Consider the following 21508-nt stretch of genomic DNA (forward strand, 5'->3'; position numbering starts at 1 on the left):
CGAGGAAACCGTGGTCCAGAGACATTAAGTCTTCCAGACTCATGTGGCTTGTCAGTTCATAATCTTATCTACCTCTAGGAATATTGAGAGGGCAAGATATGCAAAGGAACCTTAGGTTCTTTAGGGGGGAAAAAAAAGGTAATTCCAGGAATGTTATTGTTATCTTGTATTTCTATATAATGCTTTAACTAATTAAACAATATCTGGTAAAACACTGGTTAACTGGCACCCAAGTATTGAGAACCCATGATTAATTCTTTCAAGGATAAACTCTGACTCTAAACATGAATAATTTAACATGTCTTTTTCAATTGCATCTAAAACATCTCAATCTTATTTTCCAAATAGGGTTTCACACAGGTGCTTGAAGCTTTCCCCTTTTCTATCTACATAGAAAATTTTATTTGTCCTTATAAGCTATGGCTGCTTAGCTGAAGTCATCAGAGGCAGCCCAAATTAACATTTTACAATGCCTCTTTCAAAAGACTTTGACACTCCTTCAGATAGAATGGTTATTTGATTGCAGTTGTGAAATAAAAGATTCTAGAACACCAGATATGCTGGTTCTGTTAAGGCAGAGAAATTGCCTTATAGAAAGGTCCACCTATGTAACTACACACCAGAAAGGGTTCTATCAATGCTTAACCTCCAAGAGCCTGTTGCGTAAATGGCTGGTGAGCAGCCGTGGTTATTATTTTGATGTTACAGCCTCTGAACAGTCTGGTTAACGGGGGATTGACACTGAATTATCTTTATTTATAGTTATCTAAAACAAAGCTTGCAAGTGAAATAAAATCTGAGAGGTAAAATCAAAGTTGCAATGACTAAAGGTGAATGAGTGTAACTACATGCACATCAACCAAAGACGACGTAAAGGAAATCCTGCAAAGCCTAGATAGTACTCTCCAGGCACATGCCAATAAGCGAACTCAAATGAGTTAAAAAGAGGAACTGTGATAGCAGCAGCATGTGTGATTTTAGAACAACTCATTAAGATTACTGTACCTGAAAACAAGGGAATTTGTTCTTCCAAATCCTAAAACTAAGGACTCTGTGATCTCAATGCTCTCTAGTCTCATCAAAGGCACCAGCTGCTTTAACAGAACTCCCACCGATGGGGTGCCTATAGCCTGAAACAAGTTGATTAAAAGTGAAAAAGAGGTAACATAATAACTGAGTTCCTTTAGTCAAACCATGATTCCATTATAACAGTTTCAAAGACTAAAACCACATCCCAAGGCACTGCCATCGTTTCAGGAAAACAAAAACAAAACCCCACAAATTTAATACAGCACAATGAATGCATTCCTTACCTGGGACACAAATTGTAAATTGTAACAGTTCTCTTCTTTTAACCACATAAGTCTATAAAAGTATCTCTAAGTAAATAATTTAATCAAGGCATGGTTTCAAGGTGATACTTGGTGAGGAGTGAGATAAATGTGGTATGTAGGACATGAACCAACCTCCGGGGACTAATAAATACAAGCCACTCGATGGTCTTAAGCACGTTTCCCGACTTCTCTTTATCTTCGGTTCCCCACTTGTCAGGGAGGAGTAACACATTGTTCACATAAATACGCAATGGAGTTTAGAAATGTGTGGGATGAAAATCTGATCCCATAATACTCCAGATGGCAGGCACAGTGCAACATGCACTGTGAACTCTAGACAAACAAGCTAAAAAAAAACCTTACAGAATAATTCTTCTGAAGCATGTCATGTCACCTTGTTATCGTAGCTCACTGTACCATCAGGGGTGGTCGCCATTATCTCTGGAGTAGAAGCTCTTAAGTGTCCTGGGCTCATAATACTGGGTTTTGCAACTCCAAAACAAAGAATAAGGTAATTTCTCCACAAGGTAACGTAGTTGTCTCCGCTGCCGGCAGTGCTGGTTTTCTTGGCATTAATTGGGCTACTAGAAACATGGAGTCAAAAACAAGAGTGAAACTAAGTTTCAGATTTTTAATATCATGAACTAATAAACATCACAGGAAGTGCTCAAATAGAGTAGAACAACTATCCATCAAGGATGTCTTTCAGGGAATATCTGCACTGGATGAGAAGTTGAATAGAAGAATTTTACGGTTCTTTCACCAACAGGAGTCTGAGATTCAATACGTAGACCATGACACTTATTATTAAGGCAAAAACAAAAACTAGCTCTAGACAAAAACTTTTAATGTTTTTCCTCGATATTAAGAATTGTACAGTCAGAAGTTTGGAAATTAGAGAGGATTATAATATCCCAATCTCTTGTATAAAAAGAAAATTGAAGAGGGCACGTGGTAAAACAAGTGAAGCAGAGGAAAACACACAGATGCCTTACTTTGGGTCCACCAGAGGCATGACCGACTGGAGCCGAGTGAAGGCATAAGGCCAGGCATAGCTGAGGGCCGTGGGGCAGTGCTTGGGCAAGTTCTCCTGCCGGAGGAAGCTGAAGAGGCAGAGAACCCAGGGGTCTTTGACAGACTGTGCAAATATCCAGACGTGGGAAGGGCTCTTCACATCGTAATGGCTGTTAACCAGGACTGCGTTCCATTCCACCAACCACTGCAGATCCACATTGTGGGTCAGCGGTAATGTTGCCTGCAGGTACAAAGCTAGGCAGTGAATCAAAGCTGAACCTTAACGATCCATCCTCACCAAGCCTCAGCCCAAATGCTCCTTCTTCCACAGGGCTTTTCCTAACCACCTCTGTGATGGGCTGGCTTTGGGTCTGAAACTCCCATCCTGTACCTACATATACAACATTGCGGGGTAGTCATCTGTATTTCCTATGCTAGCTGATCAGCAGCTCAAGCGCAAAGTTTAAGGACTGGGGTTATATTCTGACAGTTTAAGTCTCTCACAGCACTGTGCATCAGTACACAGAAGCTGCTCACTAAACATTTGTAGAACAAATAACATGACATTAGTTAAACTCGACCACAGATTTGTCATTTTAAACTTCCAAAAAGTTATTCATCCGCAAGGTTCATAAATATGTTTTCATCCCTGCATTTAGTGTATTTTTTTTAGGTATGATTTTCTTTATCTTTTTGACTGAACTACCTTCCTTTTGATTTAGAGAGATGGATAAGCGGAACCCCTTTATGAAGGGCTTCTACTGATTTTGAGGTAAGATACCTACTTATTCTTGCTCTGTGATATCAATCCAAAATAATACATTTCAACACCTCTTGAAAGATAAATATATAGAGATAAATTCTCTTATTTCTTATTTAAGTTCAGATAACAAGTTTAGGGGACACCAATTTTCAAATAATCTAGCTGTTGTGCCAAGAGAGGAAATTGCCTTTATGTTCATTAGGCATTTAAAGTAATCCATTTTTTATCTGTTTGTTAGGTCTGCATGTTCCCATGGTAAGAGTGCTACAAGAGTGGCCTCCATGGCTAATGGGCTGTTAGTGGCAGAGCTGGAGCTTCAGAGCCTGCGAGATGAGATTCCAACACAGGCTCTGCTCAAAGCCTGTGATCTAGGAAAAGTACTGAACATCCCAGAGTCTCTTTCTGCTTAATTTATGACTTGGGAATTACAATGCTGGTCTCACCTAATCTCAGTGACTTACATAAGACAACAGCTGTAAAAACACCTGGCACAAAGCAGGTACTGCTGCCTCCTTCCTCCTCTTCCCTTTCTGTGCAGGTTCCTAAACATAATATTGCTGACCTACTTACCCCTGGCTCAAGATTTGATTCTAGTAAACAGAACAAAAGCACATGAACAAAATATAATAGTGATATCTGTAGGAAAGTAAGATGTGCACATAAACAATTAAAGTTGACTACTCCAATTTATGTTAAAACAATTTGAATTTCTAAAAGAAGTAGGACTATTTCACTGTCACTGTTAAGGGCTGCAGAGCCTGGCTGATAATTTTAGTATTTATTCTTATTCTGAAGTCCATAAGCAAGAACAGGGCTACTAAAACCAGGGATCTGTGTTCAAGCTCAGTTAGAAAAGACGATGAAAAGCTCACAAATGTCTTCCAGGTTTGTATTCTTTTAGAATTACTCAGCAGGTTCTCATCAGGCACCAGAAATGTCAACGTGGACTCTACAAGGAGTCCCAGATCTGCCCTGACTCTCTTCAGCTATGTAGCTGAAGTCAATCCAGGTTCTGTTACTATACTTTTATTTTTAAAAAGTCAGATAACTAAAATCAGTTTCAATTTCTCTTTTACTTATTCAGCAAACTGAAAGCTGCCAATACACTTTTTAAAAGGAAGAATGTATTTGTGTAGCAGATAAAACTCTCCTAGATCCAGAGTCCAAACAGGGTCAAGACCAGTCTGTAACACTTCCCTTTTGTGTGTCTGTGCACCCATCTTTTTTTTTTGGTTATGAATATTCATGAGATACAAAGCTGATTGTCACCCCTCATGACCAAGATGTGAAGGCCAGATCCATACTGGCAACATGCCTATTACCACAACTGCAATTGTACCCCATGTCCCATACCCAATTATCCAACCTCCCTCCCCATCCCCTCTACCCCCACTCCACTTTGTATCCTTAGGTCTGCTCTCTCCCTCTGCAAGTCCAACACACCACTGCGGTCTTTCTTTCCTTCCTTCTTTCTCTCTTAGCTCCCACTTATGAGTGAGTACATGTGGTTTTTATCCCTTTGTGTTTTGCTTATTTCACTCAACATAAGTTTCTCCAAGCTCATCCATGTTGTTAGAAATGGGAGAATTTCATTCTTTTTTATGGCAGAGTAACATTCCATTTTGTATGTATACCACAGTTTCCTTATCCAATCATCCATCGATGGACATTTAGGTTGGTTCCATGTCTTGGCTATTGTAAACTGAGCTGTGGTGAACATGGGAGTGCAGGTATCCCTTTGACATGATGATTTCCTTTCCCTTGGGTGTATACCCAGAAGTGGGATTGCTGGGTCGTATGGAAGATCTATCTGTAGTTGTTTGAGAAACCTCCATACTGTTTTCCATAGTGGTTGTACTAACTTACAGTCCCACCAATGGTGTAGGAGCATTCCCTTCTCTCCACACCCTTGCCAGCATTTGTTATTCACCATCTTTTTGGTTATAGCCAGTCTAACTGGGATGAGGTGGTATCTCAATGTGGTTTTAATTTGCATTCCCCTGATGACTAGTGATGTTGAGCATTTTGGACCCATCTCCTGATGTTTTTGAATTTAATAACTGTGAGGGTTAAATAAGATGATAAATGTGACAGTACCTTGTAAACTGTAAAGCACCAAATAAACAGAAGTTATGTATTAGGTACAGTATTAAGTGTTAGGTACAATATTAAGTACACATTAAGTGTTAAGTATGATGAATAAGGTGAATTAATTTTCTTTAAGAATCATGAGCAATTATTTTTGAAATTGCAATTTGCAAAATATTATCTATATTCCTAAGGCTCAAATTTTGTTTGAAATTTATCTCAATGCTTCCTAAGCTAGCATTGGAAAAGCTAGTCTTACGTTCCTAAGTACCTTTGTTTCCGTTTATGAATCTGACATAAATATCCAAGCTCTTGCACATTTTCCTTGACTCTCTTTTTCAGATAGTGCTACAGCTTATATTTAAGAACTACTAGCAATCAAGATAAAATGTGTAAAAGTGTACTTACTGAATCTGAAACTGCTACATGAATAAAACTCTCGAGAATGGAAGAACTTAGCTGATCCATGACATCAATCATTGGCCTGTCATCATCCTGTACAGAGGGGAGGCGATTACTCTCCAAGGAAAAATGAATCCTTCCCACCCACCTGCCACCTTTTCTAGTACATGAAGCAGAACAGCGTGCAAGACAGTGATAAGGGTTTTCTCAGAAGTGTGAGTGCCAAGACAGCGAAAGGCAGCGCATAAAACTCCCTGTGGTTCTGGGCTTTGTCTTTCAAGTTTCAGTGGAAGATCACTGGAGTTGCAATTTCACATTGTACCGAAGAGACTTCACCTGAATGTCAAAGACTCACACATGTACACGAGACTCTAAAGACCAGAACCATTTATCATTCACTAAAGTGTTGGTGTTGTCGTTAATTTTAAAAAATAGAAATCCTACAAGAACATGCTTTGTCGGACAACTAAAATGCTACTTATTTTAAGTCCCTGCTCTGCTAAAATAACAGATAAATTGTTGACTGTGATTGAATTTTAGTCCCAAAGAAACTACACTGGAGGCTGGCTGGTTAGCTCAGTTGGTTAGAGTGTGGTGCTGATAACACCAACATCCATGGTTCGATCCTTGTACCAGCCAGCTGCTAAAAAAACAAAAACAAAACAAAGAAACAACAGTGGAGACTGACCACACACTCTATGATATCCACATGGTGGACAGCTATTTGATAAAAGAAGCAAATTGGAAAGGGCAGAAGAGAGAGTATCTTACCGAAAATTCTTCTGTATGAATTATATATATACACACATATATGAATATGTACACACTTGCCATTCTTTATTATACAGAAACTTGGAAATATAAAATTGTTTACTTAGACGGTTTATAAGAAAGTCATGGAATGTCTGTATTCATGTAAGAATGAGAACAGTTTAGAAGAAGTTGTGGCTGGTCAAAGAAAGCAACATACGACAAACATCCTTGACACAGTCGGGCTGACTAGCAGTTAAGAACATGGGGCTTTAGAGGCACGTATATATGGCTTTGAATTCTGGCTTTGCCACATCCTCACTGTTGATTTTGGGTAAGACATTTAACTTCCCTAAACCTCAGGCTCAGTATCTGTACATTGGGATAATAACAAAACTAGTTCTTAGATTATTTTGAGGGCTAAATGGGATAGTACGTGTAAAGCACTTAGCGCAATGCCTGACACATGTATGGTAATTATTACTGTCATTCCTGTCATAATTAGAAGCTTCATGGAGGTTTGCTAAAATATAGCCTGTCTTAGAGATCCATTTGCCAGATGCTGGAAATGTGGCTCTGAAATATATCATTAACAGAAAGGACTGTGATGAGCTTAAAAAATTTTATAAAGACAGTGACCCTATTAAGGATTATAAAACTAAGATTAGTGATTTAAAACAAGAAAATGAAAAGTGGCATTTTTCTAAAGAAGCATGTGACATAAAAAGCTGGTCTTTCTTTCATCAGCTTACGCATAGGGTTGGCCACCTGTGCCAGAAAGCCGCGAGCACAACACCTGAAGGAGGGTGTGCAGCACTCGACTGAGTGCAGGAGGGCAGCTGGGGTTGGCTGTGCTTAAGAACTGGCTTTCTTCTCCCATCTCAAGAGGATATGCTTCTTGTGATGCCATTTTTCTCATTTTTCTTGAGATTAAACAACTTTTACTTAGCCAGCCTACTTGGTGCCTTGATCATTTTAAATGGGATGCATTATTGTTTTAAGTTTATTCTTTAATATAAACGTCATACAGGTTGAGTATCCCTAATCTGAAAATCCAAAACTTTTTGAATGCCAACATTATGCTCAAAGGAGATGCTCACTGGAGCATTCAGATTTTTGGATTAGGGATGCTCAGCCAGTATGTATTCTGCAAATATTCCAAAACTCAAAAACATCCACAATTGCAAACCCTTCTGGTCCCAAGCATTTTGGAGAAGGGATGCTCAACCTTATCTAGATATCTTCTTAATTAGATGTGTGCTGAACACTGCGAAGAAAAATGATCGATAACCTAGATTAATCTTAAAATTCCTCACTTCTTAGCAAAGCAGTGTCCCTTAGAGAACCAGGAATGGTCTTTTCTATTGCTCTCAGAATATATGATTTATCTCTATTAGATCAAGAATGCTATCAATATAATTTTTAAAAACCCAACAACGAATCAAAAATTGTGTTGACACCATGTGTGACCAAAAGTACATGAGATAGTAATGCATTATTTATAGTTTTTATTTAAATTTGAAAAGAGTTGAAAGAAAGAAATAGGAAAATTCAGAAGAATGAGCCATACCTCAGGCTGACCCAGGGCAACAAATAAAGCTCGAATTTCCTTGAGTATTAAAACGGACAGTTTGCGTGTGGCCACCTGGAAACTGCAGAGTAAAACCAGAGCAAACCCTTCCACGGCGTGGAGAACGCTGCAGTGAGGGCCTCGTTCTGATTGAATTCTGTGGCTGGAGCCATTTGGAACTAGCTGTTATGCAATAAGAACAACATTCTATATTCAATAAAGTAGCAATGGAAGAATAAGAAAACACTCTTACACAAGTATGTTGTCCTTCTTTTGGTACATTTGACCTTGTAATATTAAAATAAATCACAGTGGCTTAGAACCAGATAGGTTTATGAATTCACTGCTATTCATCCAATATCCTAGATTGCTTTTTGTTTTTCAGATCAATTGTTGCTTTGGAATATCATCGACCGTCCGTGACCTCTGATGACAAATAACTTTACAAAGGCTATTAATATAAATAAAAACAAAACTGGTTCTACCCATACCATTTGGGATTACACTATATACATATCTTAAGTGGCCTAATTTGTTTTCACTTAAATTCTCTATAGACATTGGGATGTGATTAAATTGTATTTTCAGACATTTACTTTCTGTTCAGACTTGTTCACTTGCTTGTGTGTTAGGTTTTGCACACTTATGTGATGGCTCTAAAAGTTCCCAAACCATAACCAAGTGAATCTAAAGCAAAAGCAAGCCAGACAACAGGGCAGATTCCACCTTAACTTCCGTTTTCCTCTTACAAGTATACTTAATCCTTTTGGCATGTGTAGAACACAAGGAAGGAGGAAGGACCTGAAAGTCATCTCTGAGGTTAGTTCATCTAGGATCCTCACCATTCCCTATATGCACCGATGCTGCCTTGAGCCTCCACTGCCCTCTGTTACGCTCCCCTCTAGCTGGACCCCTCTCTGCATCTGCTTTTGGCACTGATGCAAGCCACCGCTGCCCCTGGCTGTCCTCCGATGACATCTCTCCTCCATAGGTTCTCCAAAGTACTGTCAGGAATGTTTGCAATTCAAGACTGAGGCATGAAAAAGTGAAGAAGCCAGAAGACTGTGTTTTCTTCTCTGTGGATATTTGACAAAGTAACCAATATGTTGCTGGCTAGGAGAAAAATAACAACTGGTGGACAGCTAACTTTTATATATCCAAACGCATATCGACATCCACATCCCTATCCATAACCATATCCACGTCCATAACCATATTCACATACATATCTATATCCATATCCATATCTACATCCATATCCACATCCACATCCAGCTCTAACACCCTGGCCTATAGTTGCTTACTTTTACAAATAGATTTATTAGGGGAACCAATCAAGATGGTGGAATAGACGGACCGCAGCGTCACTCTCTCCCACAAATCAACCAATTTTCAACTATAAAAATGTAACATCAGCCAGGCTGAGGCCACTGGAGCTCAAGGGAAGAGGAGGAGAGACCTACGGAGTTCATGAAGGTGGGAGAAACTACAATAAGAGAAAGAAAAAGCTGCTCTGAGCATTTCAGGCCGCAGCTGCTTTAAGGCTGGAGCTGCTGAGCACATGGAGCAGGAGCCGGCAGAAGCTGCAGCTGTGCCCTTCAGATGGAGTTTCTAGGAGACAGCAAGAGAGAGAAGAGGGCCTTGGCAGTCCCCAGGACAGCAAGACCACTAATAGGGTTCCTGTGGACCCATGCGGGAGTGAGGAGCCAGTACAGCTGCAAAAAGGGAGCCATTCAGAGGCCGGTGAGTCATCGCAAGGGACCGGCACAGGACCCATCCCATGTGAAGTGTTTGGGACACGGGTGGTGGGGGAGACGTGCCCACCAGGGGAACAGTGGGACACAACAAGGACAGCCGATCCACCCCCTCCAATCAGCGCAGGACCACTCAGAGGAGAATGCTCAGGAATGCAGAATTGCATGGGGTGCAGTTTGATGAAAAAACTCAGGCCCAGATCAGAGATTCTACAGAACATAGATCCATTGGGTCTCTAGAGAGCCGGAAGTACCTATAAGATCAGCCATTAAACCCTGAGCTGCACAAAAAGCCTTCCCTAGAGAAACAGCAGCAAAGCAGCTGTTTAACTCAACCACACAGCTCAAGTACTGGTTCCCACAAAAAGTGCCCCTATGTTAGAATCAAAGCACAAAAAATTAGTTCCAGGCCAGGCACACCACCAGCACCTTGGGGCCTGCCTGAGAACCAGAGGCTTGGATATGGGGATCAGACCCCACTTCCACTTCCAGGCAAACTGCACCAGTGCCTCAGGGCCAGCCTGGGGACCTGAAGCATGGAGAGGTGGACTGGACCCCCTTCCCACAACAAGGCACACCATGCCAGCACCTTGGGGCCCGCCCAGGGTGGAGAAGGGGACTGGACCTGTCTCCCACAACCAGGCACACTGAGCCAGTGCCTTGGGGCCGACCCAGGGACCTGGGGTAAGGAGTCGGGGACCGGACCTCTCTCCCACAACCAGGCAAACTGAGAAAGCACTTCAGGGCCCACCTGGGGACTTGAGGCATGGAGAAGGGGACTGGACCTCTTTCCCACAACCAGGCACACCATGCCAGCACCTTGGGGCCCTCCCAGGGACCCAGGGCATGGAGAAGGGGACTGGACCTCTCTCCCACAACCAGGCACACTGAGCCAGTGCCTTGGGGCCGACCCAGGGACCTGGGGTATGGAGTCGGGGACCGGACCTCTCTCCCACAACCAGGCACAACATGCCAGCAACTTGGAGCCCACCTAGGGACCTGGGACAAAGAGAAGAGACCTGACCTCTCTCCCACAACCAGGCACACCATGCCAGTGCCTCAGGTCCTGTCGGGGACCTTAGGCATGGAAAAGGGGTCTGGGCCTCTCTCCCACAACCAGGCACACCAAGCCAGCACCTTGGGTCCCACCCAGCGACCTGAGGTATGGAGCCAGGAACCGGACCCTCCTCCCACAACAAGGTGCAACACACCAGTACCTCAGGGCCCACCCAGGGACCCGAGGCAAGGAGAAGGGGACTGGCACCCTCTCCCACAAATAGGCACACCGCCAGTGCCAAGGAGCATACCAAAAACAGCACCTCCACGTGGGTGGCCCACCACAGCCACCACAATAACCATGGCTGCTGCAAAAGTGGCTAGACGCCACAACCACCATGCAGGTGCTCCACCAACCACTGGAGTGCATTGACACAAGGAGAGTCACCAGCAGAGACAAAGAAGAGGATGTCTCTTTCCACAAAACCCATTTCAGAGTGACAGAAGAAGCATCTGCTCTATGATAATACTGGGGGACCCGATCACATCTCTCAGCATTGGACAGATCATCTAGGCAACAAATTAACAGAGTAACCATTATTCTTTCGAAGGAGAGAAGAAATCTAGGGCAATTAGAGGGGGGAGGGGGAGGGAATGGGGGAAGGGGAGAAATTGGACAAGGGGCATAAAAAATAATTATGATTTGTAACAATATATATGCTAGTAATATTGATTTGATCAACATATCTCAGTGTTCAACCCCCAAAATATGTATAATCGATTTTGATTCAATAAATAAAATAATTAAAAAAAAAAAAACCCAAATAGATTTATTATCATAATTCTCCAAAAAAAACAATTTCTACTCCCTCAATGAACTTCTAGCATTAACAAATCTAACCTGATGTGGTATATCATGCTCTGAGTTTCTTGGTCACAAATTCATGTTGGTGGAAGAACTAAGGCCACCACTAGAGGAAGTTCCTAGGTGGCTGGAAGAACCCCATGGGAGCCCTGGGATGCCACTCACTCACATATGTCATACATAAAAGAATATAAACTGGTGGGAAATGTGGAAATCACCTCTGAATTTCTGATCTTGTTGGCTTGTTCGTAGACTTTCCCTTGTGTTTGTGTGACCAGCTTCCACTGGGTGAGCAGCTGCAGCAGCAGCTTCAGGGACGAGTCCAGGAGGGTGTGGTGCATGTCATTCACCTCCCGGAGCAGGAAGGTGGTGAAGCCAAATAGCACATCTTCTCTCCAGTCGGAGAAGTCAACAAGTAAACCCTGAAGAGAATTCTGTGCAATATGTCGCAGTTCATCGTCCATGTGGATAGAGAGCCTGCAAAGTGAATGAAAGACAGTGACACCATTTACTTCATTAACTTTTCTTTTAGATCTAAGAAGGAACATATACAGGTCTCTGCTTCTACTTATGTCTGAAAATGGGTTTCCCATATTTTGTGCTTAGTAAATGACTTAAATGAATACTTTTTAAAAAAACTTTTAATTTTAGACTTACTGAAGAGTTGTATACAAATATTTTAAATATATTACTGACTACATAATAAATTATTATCAAGTCATATTTTTAAGAATGAGAAACCTGAGTACTGGAGAAGCTAAATAACTCATCCAGAAGTTCAGGAAAAATGAGCAAATAGAGTCGGGCCAGAGGTCCTCAACTGATTTTGCTCCTCGGGATATTTTGCAATGTCTAGAGACATCTTTGGCTGCACAACTTGGGGTAGGCTACTGGCATCTCTCTAGTGGGCATCTCTCAGCTTGGGATGCTGGTAAACATCCTACAATGTATAGGACAGCTCCCTATGACAAAGAATTATCTGTCCCAAAATATTGATAATGTCAAGGTTGAGAAACTCAGTTAGTCAACTGAAGAATTTCAGTTAAATCTAAACTTCATCATAATATTACATCTTGACATTGGTATGGAACATTATAGTTAACAAAATTCTTTGTATATTCTTTGATTCATTTATTTAATAAACAAATACTTTTGAGACCCTCCTAAGATTAAGGCACCATACCCATGGTGTATAGCACTTAGGATATGGGGTTCAGTATGGCTGTGTCTCTTGGGTAAGGTGCCTGCAAGAGTGAAGCATGAACTGGAGAGAGAGCAGAGGCAGCTCATGAAGGGTCCATGGGCCACATAGGAAGGCAGTGAAGCAGGGAAGGGGTTAAGAGTGTGTGCTCTGGAATTAGAATGCCTGGATCAGTGTCTTGCCTCTGTCACTTATTAGCTACGTGACCTTGGACTTAATCTCTCAGAGCCTCAGATCCCTCATTTGTAAAACAGGGATACTAACTGTAACTGCATCTCATAAACCTGTTGTGAGGCTCATTGAGAGGATCCACGTACAGTGATTAGCACCACACTGGGCATGCAGTGAACACTCTGTAAATGTTAACTATTGTTATTAGAAGAAAATGAACTTTATCCTGCAAGTTATAGGGGAAGAAAAATGACTCAATTCCCATTTGAGAAAGAGTCAGGCAGGAATAGGGAGGATGCCTTGGAGAAGAAACAAGACCAAGGGTAGAGACCAGGTAGGAGGTCATTGCAACGACTTAGGCAACAGTGGCAAGGGACTGACCCAAGGCAGAGAAGTAGTAAAGAACAGAGAGGAGTAGATTAAAGACATTTGCAAGACAGAATTCCCAGGACTCAGCAGCCTGGAGGTGTTCAGTGTCAGAGAAGAATGTGGCTGAGTCAATGGGGCCTCCACAACAGGGCAGATATTATCCCCAACAAACAAAAGAAGTTGTGGCCCAGAGTGGCTAAGGAGTTTGCTCAAATTCACAGGGTTCATAAGGGGAAGAACCAGGATTCCAATCCAGGACTTCTAATCTTTAATCCAAAATTTTCTCCACAAAAAAGTCTGGTACAAGTTGCTCCAGTTATTACTATAGAATAGATAGTATTTCAAAAGCTTGATAAGATAAGCAAACATCTTTCTTATTCTCTAAAGCATAAAGTACACTAATTGGTTTACATTTAACAATATAAACCAGGTGAAAAGCTCTTTAGTTAGCAGATTTACACTGAGCAATGGAATACTTCTCCCGTCTTAAAAGCACATAAAGCCCTCCAAAGAAGCTGGGAAGGACGATCTAAACTAATTCTTATGGGAAGTCTTACACAATTAAATGTATAGTTCTCAAGTAGATCATAGTTGCTGAACTGTGAGGCCTTTAATCTGGGCTTTTAATGAAGGACTTTCTAAGGCAGGAGTTTCCAAACTTCGTATATATTGTCAGTAGCAGATCCTTTTTTTTCCCCAACAACATTTTATGTAGAGCTCTGTGATCATTAATTTTATGTGTCAAGTTAACTGGATCACAGTGCCCAGATATTGGCCAAACACTATTCTGGATGTTTCTGGATGAGGTTAACATTTAAATCAGTGGACTTTGAGTAAGCAGATTGCCCTCCAATGTGGGTGGGCCTCATCCAATCAGCTGAAGGACTGACTAGAATAAAAGACTGGCCTCCACTTAGCAAGAGAGAATCCTCCAGCAGGCGGCCTTCGCATTTCACCTGTAACATTGGTTCTTCCAGATTCTATTAGTGGGCTGCCTTCAGACTCAAACTGCAAGTCTGGCTTTCCTGAGTCTCCAGCTTGCCAGTCTCAGCCTGGAACTGCAGCATTGGCTCTCCTGGGTCTCCCGCCTGCTGGGATCTACCTTTCAGATTTTGGACTTGCTGTCCTCCAAAATCACACGAGTCAATTTCTTATATAATAAATCTCTTTCTCTATATACACACATCCTATTGTTTCTGTTCCTCTGGAGAATCCTGACTAATACAGACTCCAGTATACAATACATAACATCTGAGCTTCTCTGGTTAAAACTGGGGTAAAAGGTATGAAGCCTGCCCCTCTGGGGAGGAAACACCCCTTTGCTCCCCAAACAGCTCTGAATCATCTTTGCAGTCCATGGTTTGAAACCACTAGTTTACAAAAAGCACTTGAAGTCATTTTTCCATCTTAAGTTTATTACTCCTGTTTACGTTTATGCCTATATCTGGTTTTGAATGTCTTAGAAAATAAGCTTCTACAGATAACAAACCATTGTTTTTAGAACAGGTAATAGTATAATAACCAGGAATTGCAGGCACTGAATGAGTGTTAACTAATGGTAATAACATTGGTCATTGTTCTAGGTTGAATTGTGTCCCCCATAATATTCATATTTTGAAGTCCTAACCCCCAGTACATTAGAATGCAAACTTATTTGGAAATGGCATCATTGCAGATGATGGGTGAGTTCATACAGGAGCAGGATGGGCTCTTAATCCAATTGGACTCGTAGCCTTATAAGAAGGGGACTTTTGGAGACAGATAAGCACACAGGGATAACACCATGAGAAGATAGAGGCAGAGATCAAGATGGTGCTTCTACAAGCCAACGAATTGCAAAGATTACTAGCAAACTTTCAGAACCTGGGTGAGAGGCATGGAGAGATTCTCTCTCACAGTCCTCAGAAGGAGGCAACCCTGCTGACACCTTGACCCTGGACTTCTAGCTTCCAGAACTGTGAAACAATACATTTTTGTTGTTTAAGCTACCCAGTTGTTGGTACTTTGTTACAGCAGCCCTAGCAAACCAATATAGTCATGAAACTAGGCAAGCACTAAGAATAGAAACCATGTCGTGGTCTGTGTAGATGAAGCCTTTAAGTAAGGGCCAATACTTTCAGCTTTCCAAATGAGATTAATTTTACCCTTCATCTAACTTTGCTCTCATGCACAATTGGCCATCTAGAATCTGTTGTAACTTCTAACCCATACTGCAGGATCATTTTAAGGACTCTGAGAGCCCCAGGGCAGGGCAGTCCTTGCTATTCTGGGTGGCCACGCCTCTTGAAATGGTGGTGTTCACGTGCTCCAAGAGTGAAAGTGCTCAAAAATACTCCTGGAGGATGAAGACACAGGACCAGAGAGGAGAAGGGGTTTTGAAGGGGTTTTGGGGATATAAAAGTGGAATGTTTATGGAAGAAAAAGCCCAGACTTTCATGGAACTGAGACTGAGGGAAAATAACTGATCAAGACAAGTCTTTGTGGGAGCAGGTGAGGGAAAAGGAAGAAACGCTGAGGACAAGGCTCCCTCCTGGTGTTTGTTCCTTGAAGTGCATGAGCTGAGAGCTGCCTGTCACAGAGTTGCCATTTCTTCCACCCAGATCTTTCTCCTTCTTAACTTTTATTAGACTTTAACCAGATAGTCACAGATCGTCTTATGAAATACATGAGATCTAATATTATAAAGCACAAAACAGGAAAAAAAGGCTCAAAATGAAATCAGCAAGATGTGCAGCCGTTCTGAGTCTCTGCAGGAAAGCTGCGTGGGGCCGGCCCACATGTCTGCAAGTCCCCCCAGTCCCCTTGCCCAGCCAGGATGGAGGTGAGGAGAGGCCAGTTCCTCCAATTCCCAGCCGAGTCATCCCATAGAGAAACTGGACCAGATAAGAAAGGACAGGTCTTGACTGCAAAATAAATGGGTGCACTTATAATAAAAAACTTCTTTGAGAGAGTTTGGTAGCAGTAACTGAAAGAAAACAGAGAATTTATGAGAAAGCAATTTGTGAAGAAAGAAGTCTGACTAGCTTGGGGGACTAGGCAAAGTTTCTAAGAAGCTGATCTGGTTCTCAGGAGCCTAAAATGGAGTCTCCGGTACATAGTTAGACACAAGTAAAACACCTGAGGGGCTTAAGAGGTCACCACAGGGACAGAACAGTAAAACAAACCAAAAGAAACCAATATCACCGACATCAATTGCCACTGTCCCTCCCAGGCAGCTGGCATGAGGAGCACGGGTGTGATTCTAATCGCTCAGGTCAGTGAGCAAACACGTGGCCGCACTCTGCACCGGTCACGGGTGCCACCACACATGGTCTTGGGCCCTGCTTGTGGTGATCTAGGCAAGTGAGGTGTGTGATCACAAGGGCACGTGCTGCCCCTGCAAGGTTGTTTGTGAATAAGCAAGGCTGCATTGTAAAATGGGGAAAAGCTAGAACTCGGACAAAGCCACCTTCTAAGGTTGGTCAGATCAGACGAATGACTTTTAGAGGAAAACGCATGCGTGAAGGTGAGCTTCAGATTCTGAGGGAATCAGCTCAGTAGCTTTCAATGATCTGGTTGTACAGAGGTGCATGAATGAAAGGGGGTGAGTTCAAATTCACAAACCATATCCAGAAGAGAAGGTCCGTGAGGAGAAACCTCCTCTAAACTACGGCAAGGCGAACAAAAGGCTAGGAAAAGGAGAGAAGCCTGCCTCCCCTTAAGGGATCAGAGCAGCGGAGGAGGAATCGGTTTCCTGGGGAAGCCCAGTTGATGCTTCCTGGAAGGTGGACTGATAATCATTGGACTAGTTTACCAGAGTGGAAATTTCTTCTTGGGGGGTATTAAAGAGTCCCCCCCCTTCTATGGCAGTGCTTTGAACCTCATCTCAGTTAAAATAAAGACATAAGAGGCAATGAATTATTGAGGTAACATATACAATCGAGACTAGTTTCTCTCAGCCACTCAGAGCAACTAACTACCTCCCACAACACAGACATATGCCGAAAAATGAAAGCAGACGAAATGCTTAATATTTTTCGGATACCACAGAAGACTGTGGAATTGTTTGTGCATTACCTCAGAAATTTCCACAAATTGTAAGGAAACACTGCATACGAAGTGCTTATTATTTTGCATAAAACCAATGACATTCGGTTTTAAGAAAATTCTGTAAATTTGGGCAACCAGCTCTACCCTCCTGAAGTTCAACCTCCTTTTCTAAAAATAGGGATGAATATGTGCCCAGTTCACCCAACATAACGTATATGAAATGCATTGCATTTCTTCAAATGTGAAGATAACCCCCAAATAATAAGTAACATTGCTGAGAGCTCCCAGTGTGTTAGGCACGACGCTAAGTGATTTATACGCATTATTTAATTCTCACACCCCTATGAGGTAGGTATCATATTAACAAAGTCAAATTTTTGAAAGGAGAGGGTGAATATTGAACAGCAGACAGTGCATATGTGCCACTGCAGGAAGTGACAGAGGACAGGAGTCTGTAGACTTTTAGGGGAAAAAGGTCCTTCCTGTGCTCTAGGGAGAGAGCAAGAAACACCTGGGAGGGGAGTGAAAGAGAAGAGATGGCGACTGCCCAGGAGAGAAGAGCCACCCTCCCTCTATGTGGACAGTCTTCAGGGAACCCAGACAGTCACGGGGCAGGCTCTGCTGAGGGGCAATGGGGCACCTTCTTGAACACTGGTCTTATTTTGCCAATTATGAAGAAGACCAAGTTTTCAAGTAAAAACATACCATGAATGTGACTGTGAAGTGTCTGAAAGAAAAGGTCTCACCCTCTCGACGAGACCATGTTATCTCAAGTCAACTTAATCCAGACATGACTGGACTATGGGGTATAAAGTGACTAAAGCCTACTCGTGTGGCACTTGAAACCCACGTTTTTTTTGCTACTGAATCACTTCACTTTTGTCCCCTGACCCTCTTGAGGACATCTGAAAGGGCTCATTTTCTCATGGGTTAATAGGACCCAGTGTGTAGGTCACACTCTCTAGGTATCCCCCCCCCACACCCCCAAAAGAGAACAGCCTCTGGCTTCTTTTGAAGTCATGAAAAAGGCCTCTTCGTGAGTTTCCTACATAAGTCCAATCATTTTCTTGATTCCTTCCAAAGACTTAAACTCTCAAGAATATTTATTTGTTCTTTTCCCCTCATAAAAAGCAGCATCCATTGCTTTGGGCTTCGTAAGAATGTACATAATAATAAACAGGACACACTATGAATAGCACTGGCATTCCAACCATGTCTTGCAGAATTCCCTCCTGATGTGCCTGGCACCATGGTCTGCAGATTCTGGCGTCACTGGATTAGGCTATCAAGGTGATTCCAGACATGACAGTCTCCCACACAGATTTACAGCAAACTGGTATTGAGAGATTTTACCAGAACACTGCACACCATTTAAAAAACTTAGTATTTCAAAGGCCTAGTGTACATAATCACCAATTAGACCTTTATTGAATAAAGTAAACTTTCCTTCCACTTCAGTTTAACTGGTAACTGTCTTTTCCCGGCAGACACCTTTTCCCTCTGATCAGTGACACCGTATATATGCCTCATGTCATTTAGACCTCTCAACAGTCTTTGAAGTAAGGCAGTATCATTCCAATTTTACCAAGAAAGAAATCTAGGCTGAGGGGTTAAGTAATCTGTCTAGATCATACAGGTAGAAAAATGGCAAAGCTGGGACACAAAGTTCAGTCTTTCTAGATGATTCAGTTTTCTTCCCAGTCTCTCATATAGCTTCCCCCACCTAACAGAGGTGGCCCTCGTTCCAGTGGTTCACAGGGCCATGGTGAGGGGTCTTAGACTACTAATTCCTCACAGCCTTTTCACTCAGAACCTCCTCCTTGTGGAAACATGTCCTGGGTCATGCCACCCTCTCCACTGTCATCTACAGCAAACCCACGGGCTGCTTCTTTCTGGTTCCAGGTCATTCTGGCTTGTCTCACAGTTTTTCCTTACTCTCAGTCTCTGCCCTCATTCTGGGAGATGCAATATTAGCGTGGATGACCCATTTAGTCTCTTTCTTTCTTCCTTAGCTTCCCCAACCCCCCAAGTCATTGTGTTTACTCTTCTTTGAAAATCCATCCTTTGTTTCTTCTTGGGTTTTCTCCTCATGCAGAACTGAAAACCCCTTTCTATTCCAGGCTTATTTTCTCCTTCTTTCCCTCCACTTCTCTGCCTCCAGTGAATGTGCTCTTAGCTCACATTCTGGTTGCCAGGCCTCAGCTGCAATTTTTTTAACTTTATATTCTTCTTCAAGTATGTTCCAAGCATGGAATGGAAGAAAATAGAAAGATCCATGGCCTGAAGTTTGCTGATGACAGCAAAAAATGGGTTATAGTCACAGTAGGTGACAAACTCCAGCTAGAGCAGTAGAAGGCTTCCGTCAGAGAATGCCAAGTTTCTAAGAAGTGGTTTTGAAAGGAATGGATGTTTGGTACAACTCACAATGACATCAGCTAGTGGTGGCGGAAGGAAGAAAAGAACGGCTGTGCCCATGCACAGAGTGAAGGGGGACAGGGAAGGACACAGTTTGTAAAAGCTGTTATGTGATAGCAAGAGGTGGTCAGCAGAGGGGTGCAAACTGGCTGTCCACAGAAGAGAGGACCCGACCACAGTAACCAGCAGACACAGGGCTCCATGGGGATACTAGGAAGACGTGGGAGGCTGCTGGGTGCTGAGCTGTCGTGGGGGATGGCAGCTTGGGTTTTTTATTTGGATAATGATGGGAAGGGTGTTCTCAGAAGGCTAGAGAATGTGGGCAAACCACTTATGCATGATGCATCTTTCATTCAGTCTGTATTAATATTTGTTAACCTTCTCCAGGCTTTCTTTTATTCTACCATTGCCAGATAAACCAGCCTAAAGTGACATTTTTTTATTATGTTATCCCCGCACTTTAAATTTCATCAGTCCAAATGCCTTAGGTAATAGTCAAGATCAGCTGGAAATCCACCTCTTCAGTCTTACTTTTTTCTATTTCCTCTCATCGTTGGGTTTCTAAGCTCCCTTTCCTTTCTGTATTTCGCAAACCCCTGATAGCTTTTGTTCTTCCTCATTCCATGCACTCCATGTGTCTAATGATTTTGCCTTCCAAACTGCATTTCAGTAATAAGTCACTTTCTTTAAATTTATTTTTTATTATACATACATGTGGGGTACAATGTTGATTTTCAATAATTGTGTACAATGTGTGATGGTTATATCAGTATAGTTAGCTTACTCATTACTACAGTACACAATTATTCTTTGTGTCTGTTGACCAATTCCTCATTAGCTCCCCCCTCTAGTATTCTAAAAGTTCAATGTATTGCTCACTACTGATTTTTAAATTAAAGGAATGCATAATGTCAATCAGAGCTTCAGATCAGCATGAGATAACTAAGCTTACTAAACTAAAATGAGATAATTTCACTCAAAGCAAATAAATTTCAGCTTCTACTTGGACTGTGCATTCTTACGGAGGAAGGGCAGTGTGATAAATGTGATTTTTGGCAGCTTTCTGAAGTGCTAAAACTAGTTTAAGATCCTCATTACCTGCCTTCTTGGCCCTCTGGGGCTCTGGGTGCCTCAGATTGGGAATCAGACTCTGAATAAACTCTTTTCCAGGTAGGGCCACCTCACTTCCTGGCCCCATCTCTGTGCCTTTGCTCATGTCATGCCTTTTATCTTTCTGAATTCCACCTTCCCCTCAAAGGGCTGTTCAAGTTCCATCTTCTCCCAGGAGTTATCTGCCGACCTCCTCAGTCCACAGTAATCCTCTACCTACTGAATTAATTCATGCAAGACAGTTTTTGTGCCATTCATTTGCACACTTCCAGGCCTGGGGTTGTTAGTTATCTCATACGCTTTTGTATTTCTTTCTAAATTGGACTGTAATCCCTTAAACATGAGAAAAATAACTTAAAAAAATCCATTACCGTATTCCTTCCTGTCACTCAGCAAATGTTTGTCAATTGTTAATAATCAGTTTTTTTTTTTTTTTTTAGAAATCACAACAAAGGATTAAAGTAAATTTTGGTGAAATAATCTCTGCACTGCAGTTCTTACTTACCTAGCCAGCAAGTCAATAAGTTCAAGTTTTGACATCCCATCAGGAAGCAGTCGAGGAATAGCAGCAACACAGGTCCTGAAAAGATCTATTTTTGGCTTTCTCTCACCCCTAGAATTTGAAGACAAAATTTAAACATAGATCAAGAGGTTATGAAAATTAAAAAAAAAAATTG

General features: G+C 42.1%; 1 protein-coding gene across 5 annotated transcripts in view; it reads right to left on the reverse strand.

Annotated features, from left to right (window-relative positions):
• Positions 1–21508, reverse strand: part of FRY (FRY microtubule binding protein) — a 216918-nt gene that overhangs the window by 106363 nt on the left and 89047 nt on the right. For all 5 annotated transcript variants that reach the window (XM_063101926.1, XM_063101924.1, XM_063101923.1 and 2 more), the window contains exons 17-23: positions 21337–21444; positions 11755–12013; positions 7922–8104; positions 5608–5694; positions 2330–2589; positions 1729–1918; positions 1006–1130 (exon numbers count right to left, since the gene is read on the reverse strand). In XM_063101926.1, the coding sequence (XP_062957996.1) occupies positions 1006–1130; positions 1729–1918; positions 2330–2589; positions 5608–5694; positions 7922–8104; positions 11755–12013; positions 21337–21444 (1212 nt within the window). The remainder of the gene's footprint in view (positions 1–1005; positions 1131–1728; positions 1919–2329; positions 2590–5607; positions 5695–7921; positions 8105–11754; positions 12014–21336; positions 21445–21508) is intronic.

Source organism: Cynocephalus volans, chromosome 7 (assembly GCF_027409185.1).
Source record: "Cynocephalus volans isolate mCynVol1 chromosome 7, mCynVol1.pri, whole genome shotgun sequence".
Lineage (NCBI taxonomy): Eukaryota > Metazoa > Chordata > Mammalia > Dermoptera > Cynocephalidae > Cynocephalus > Cynocephalus volans.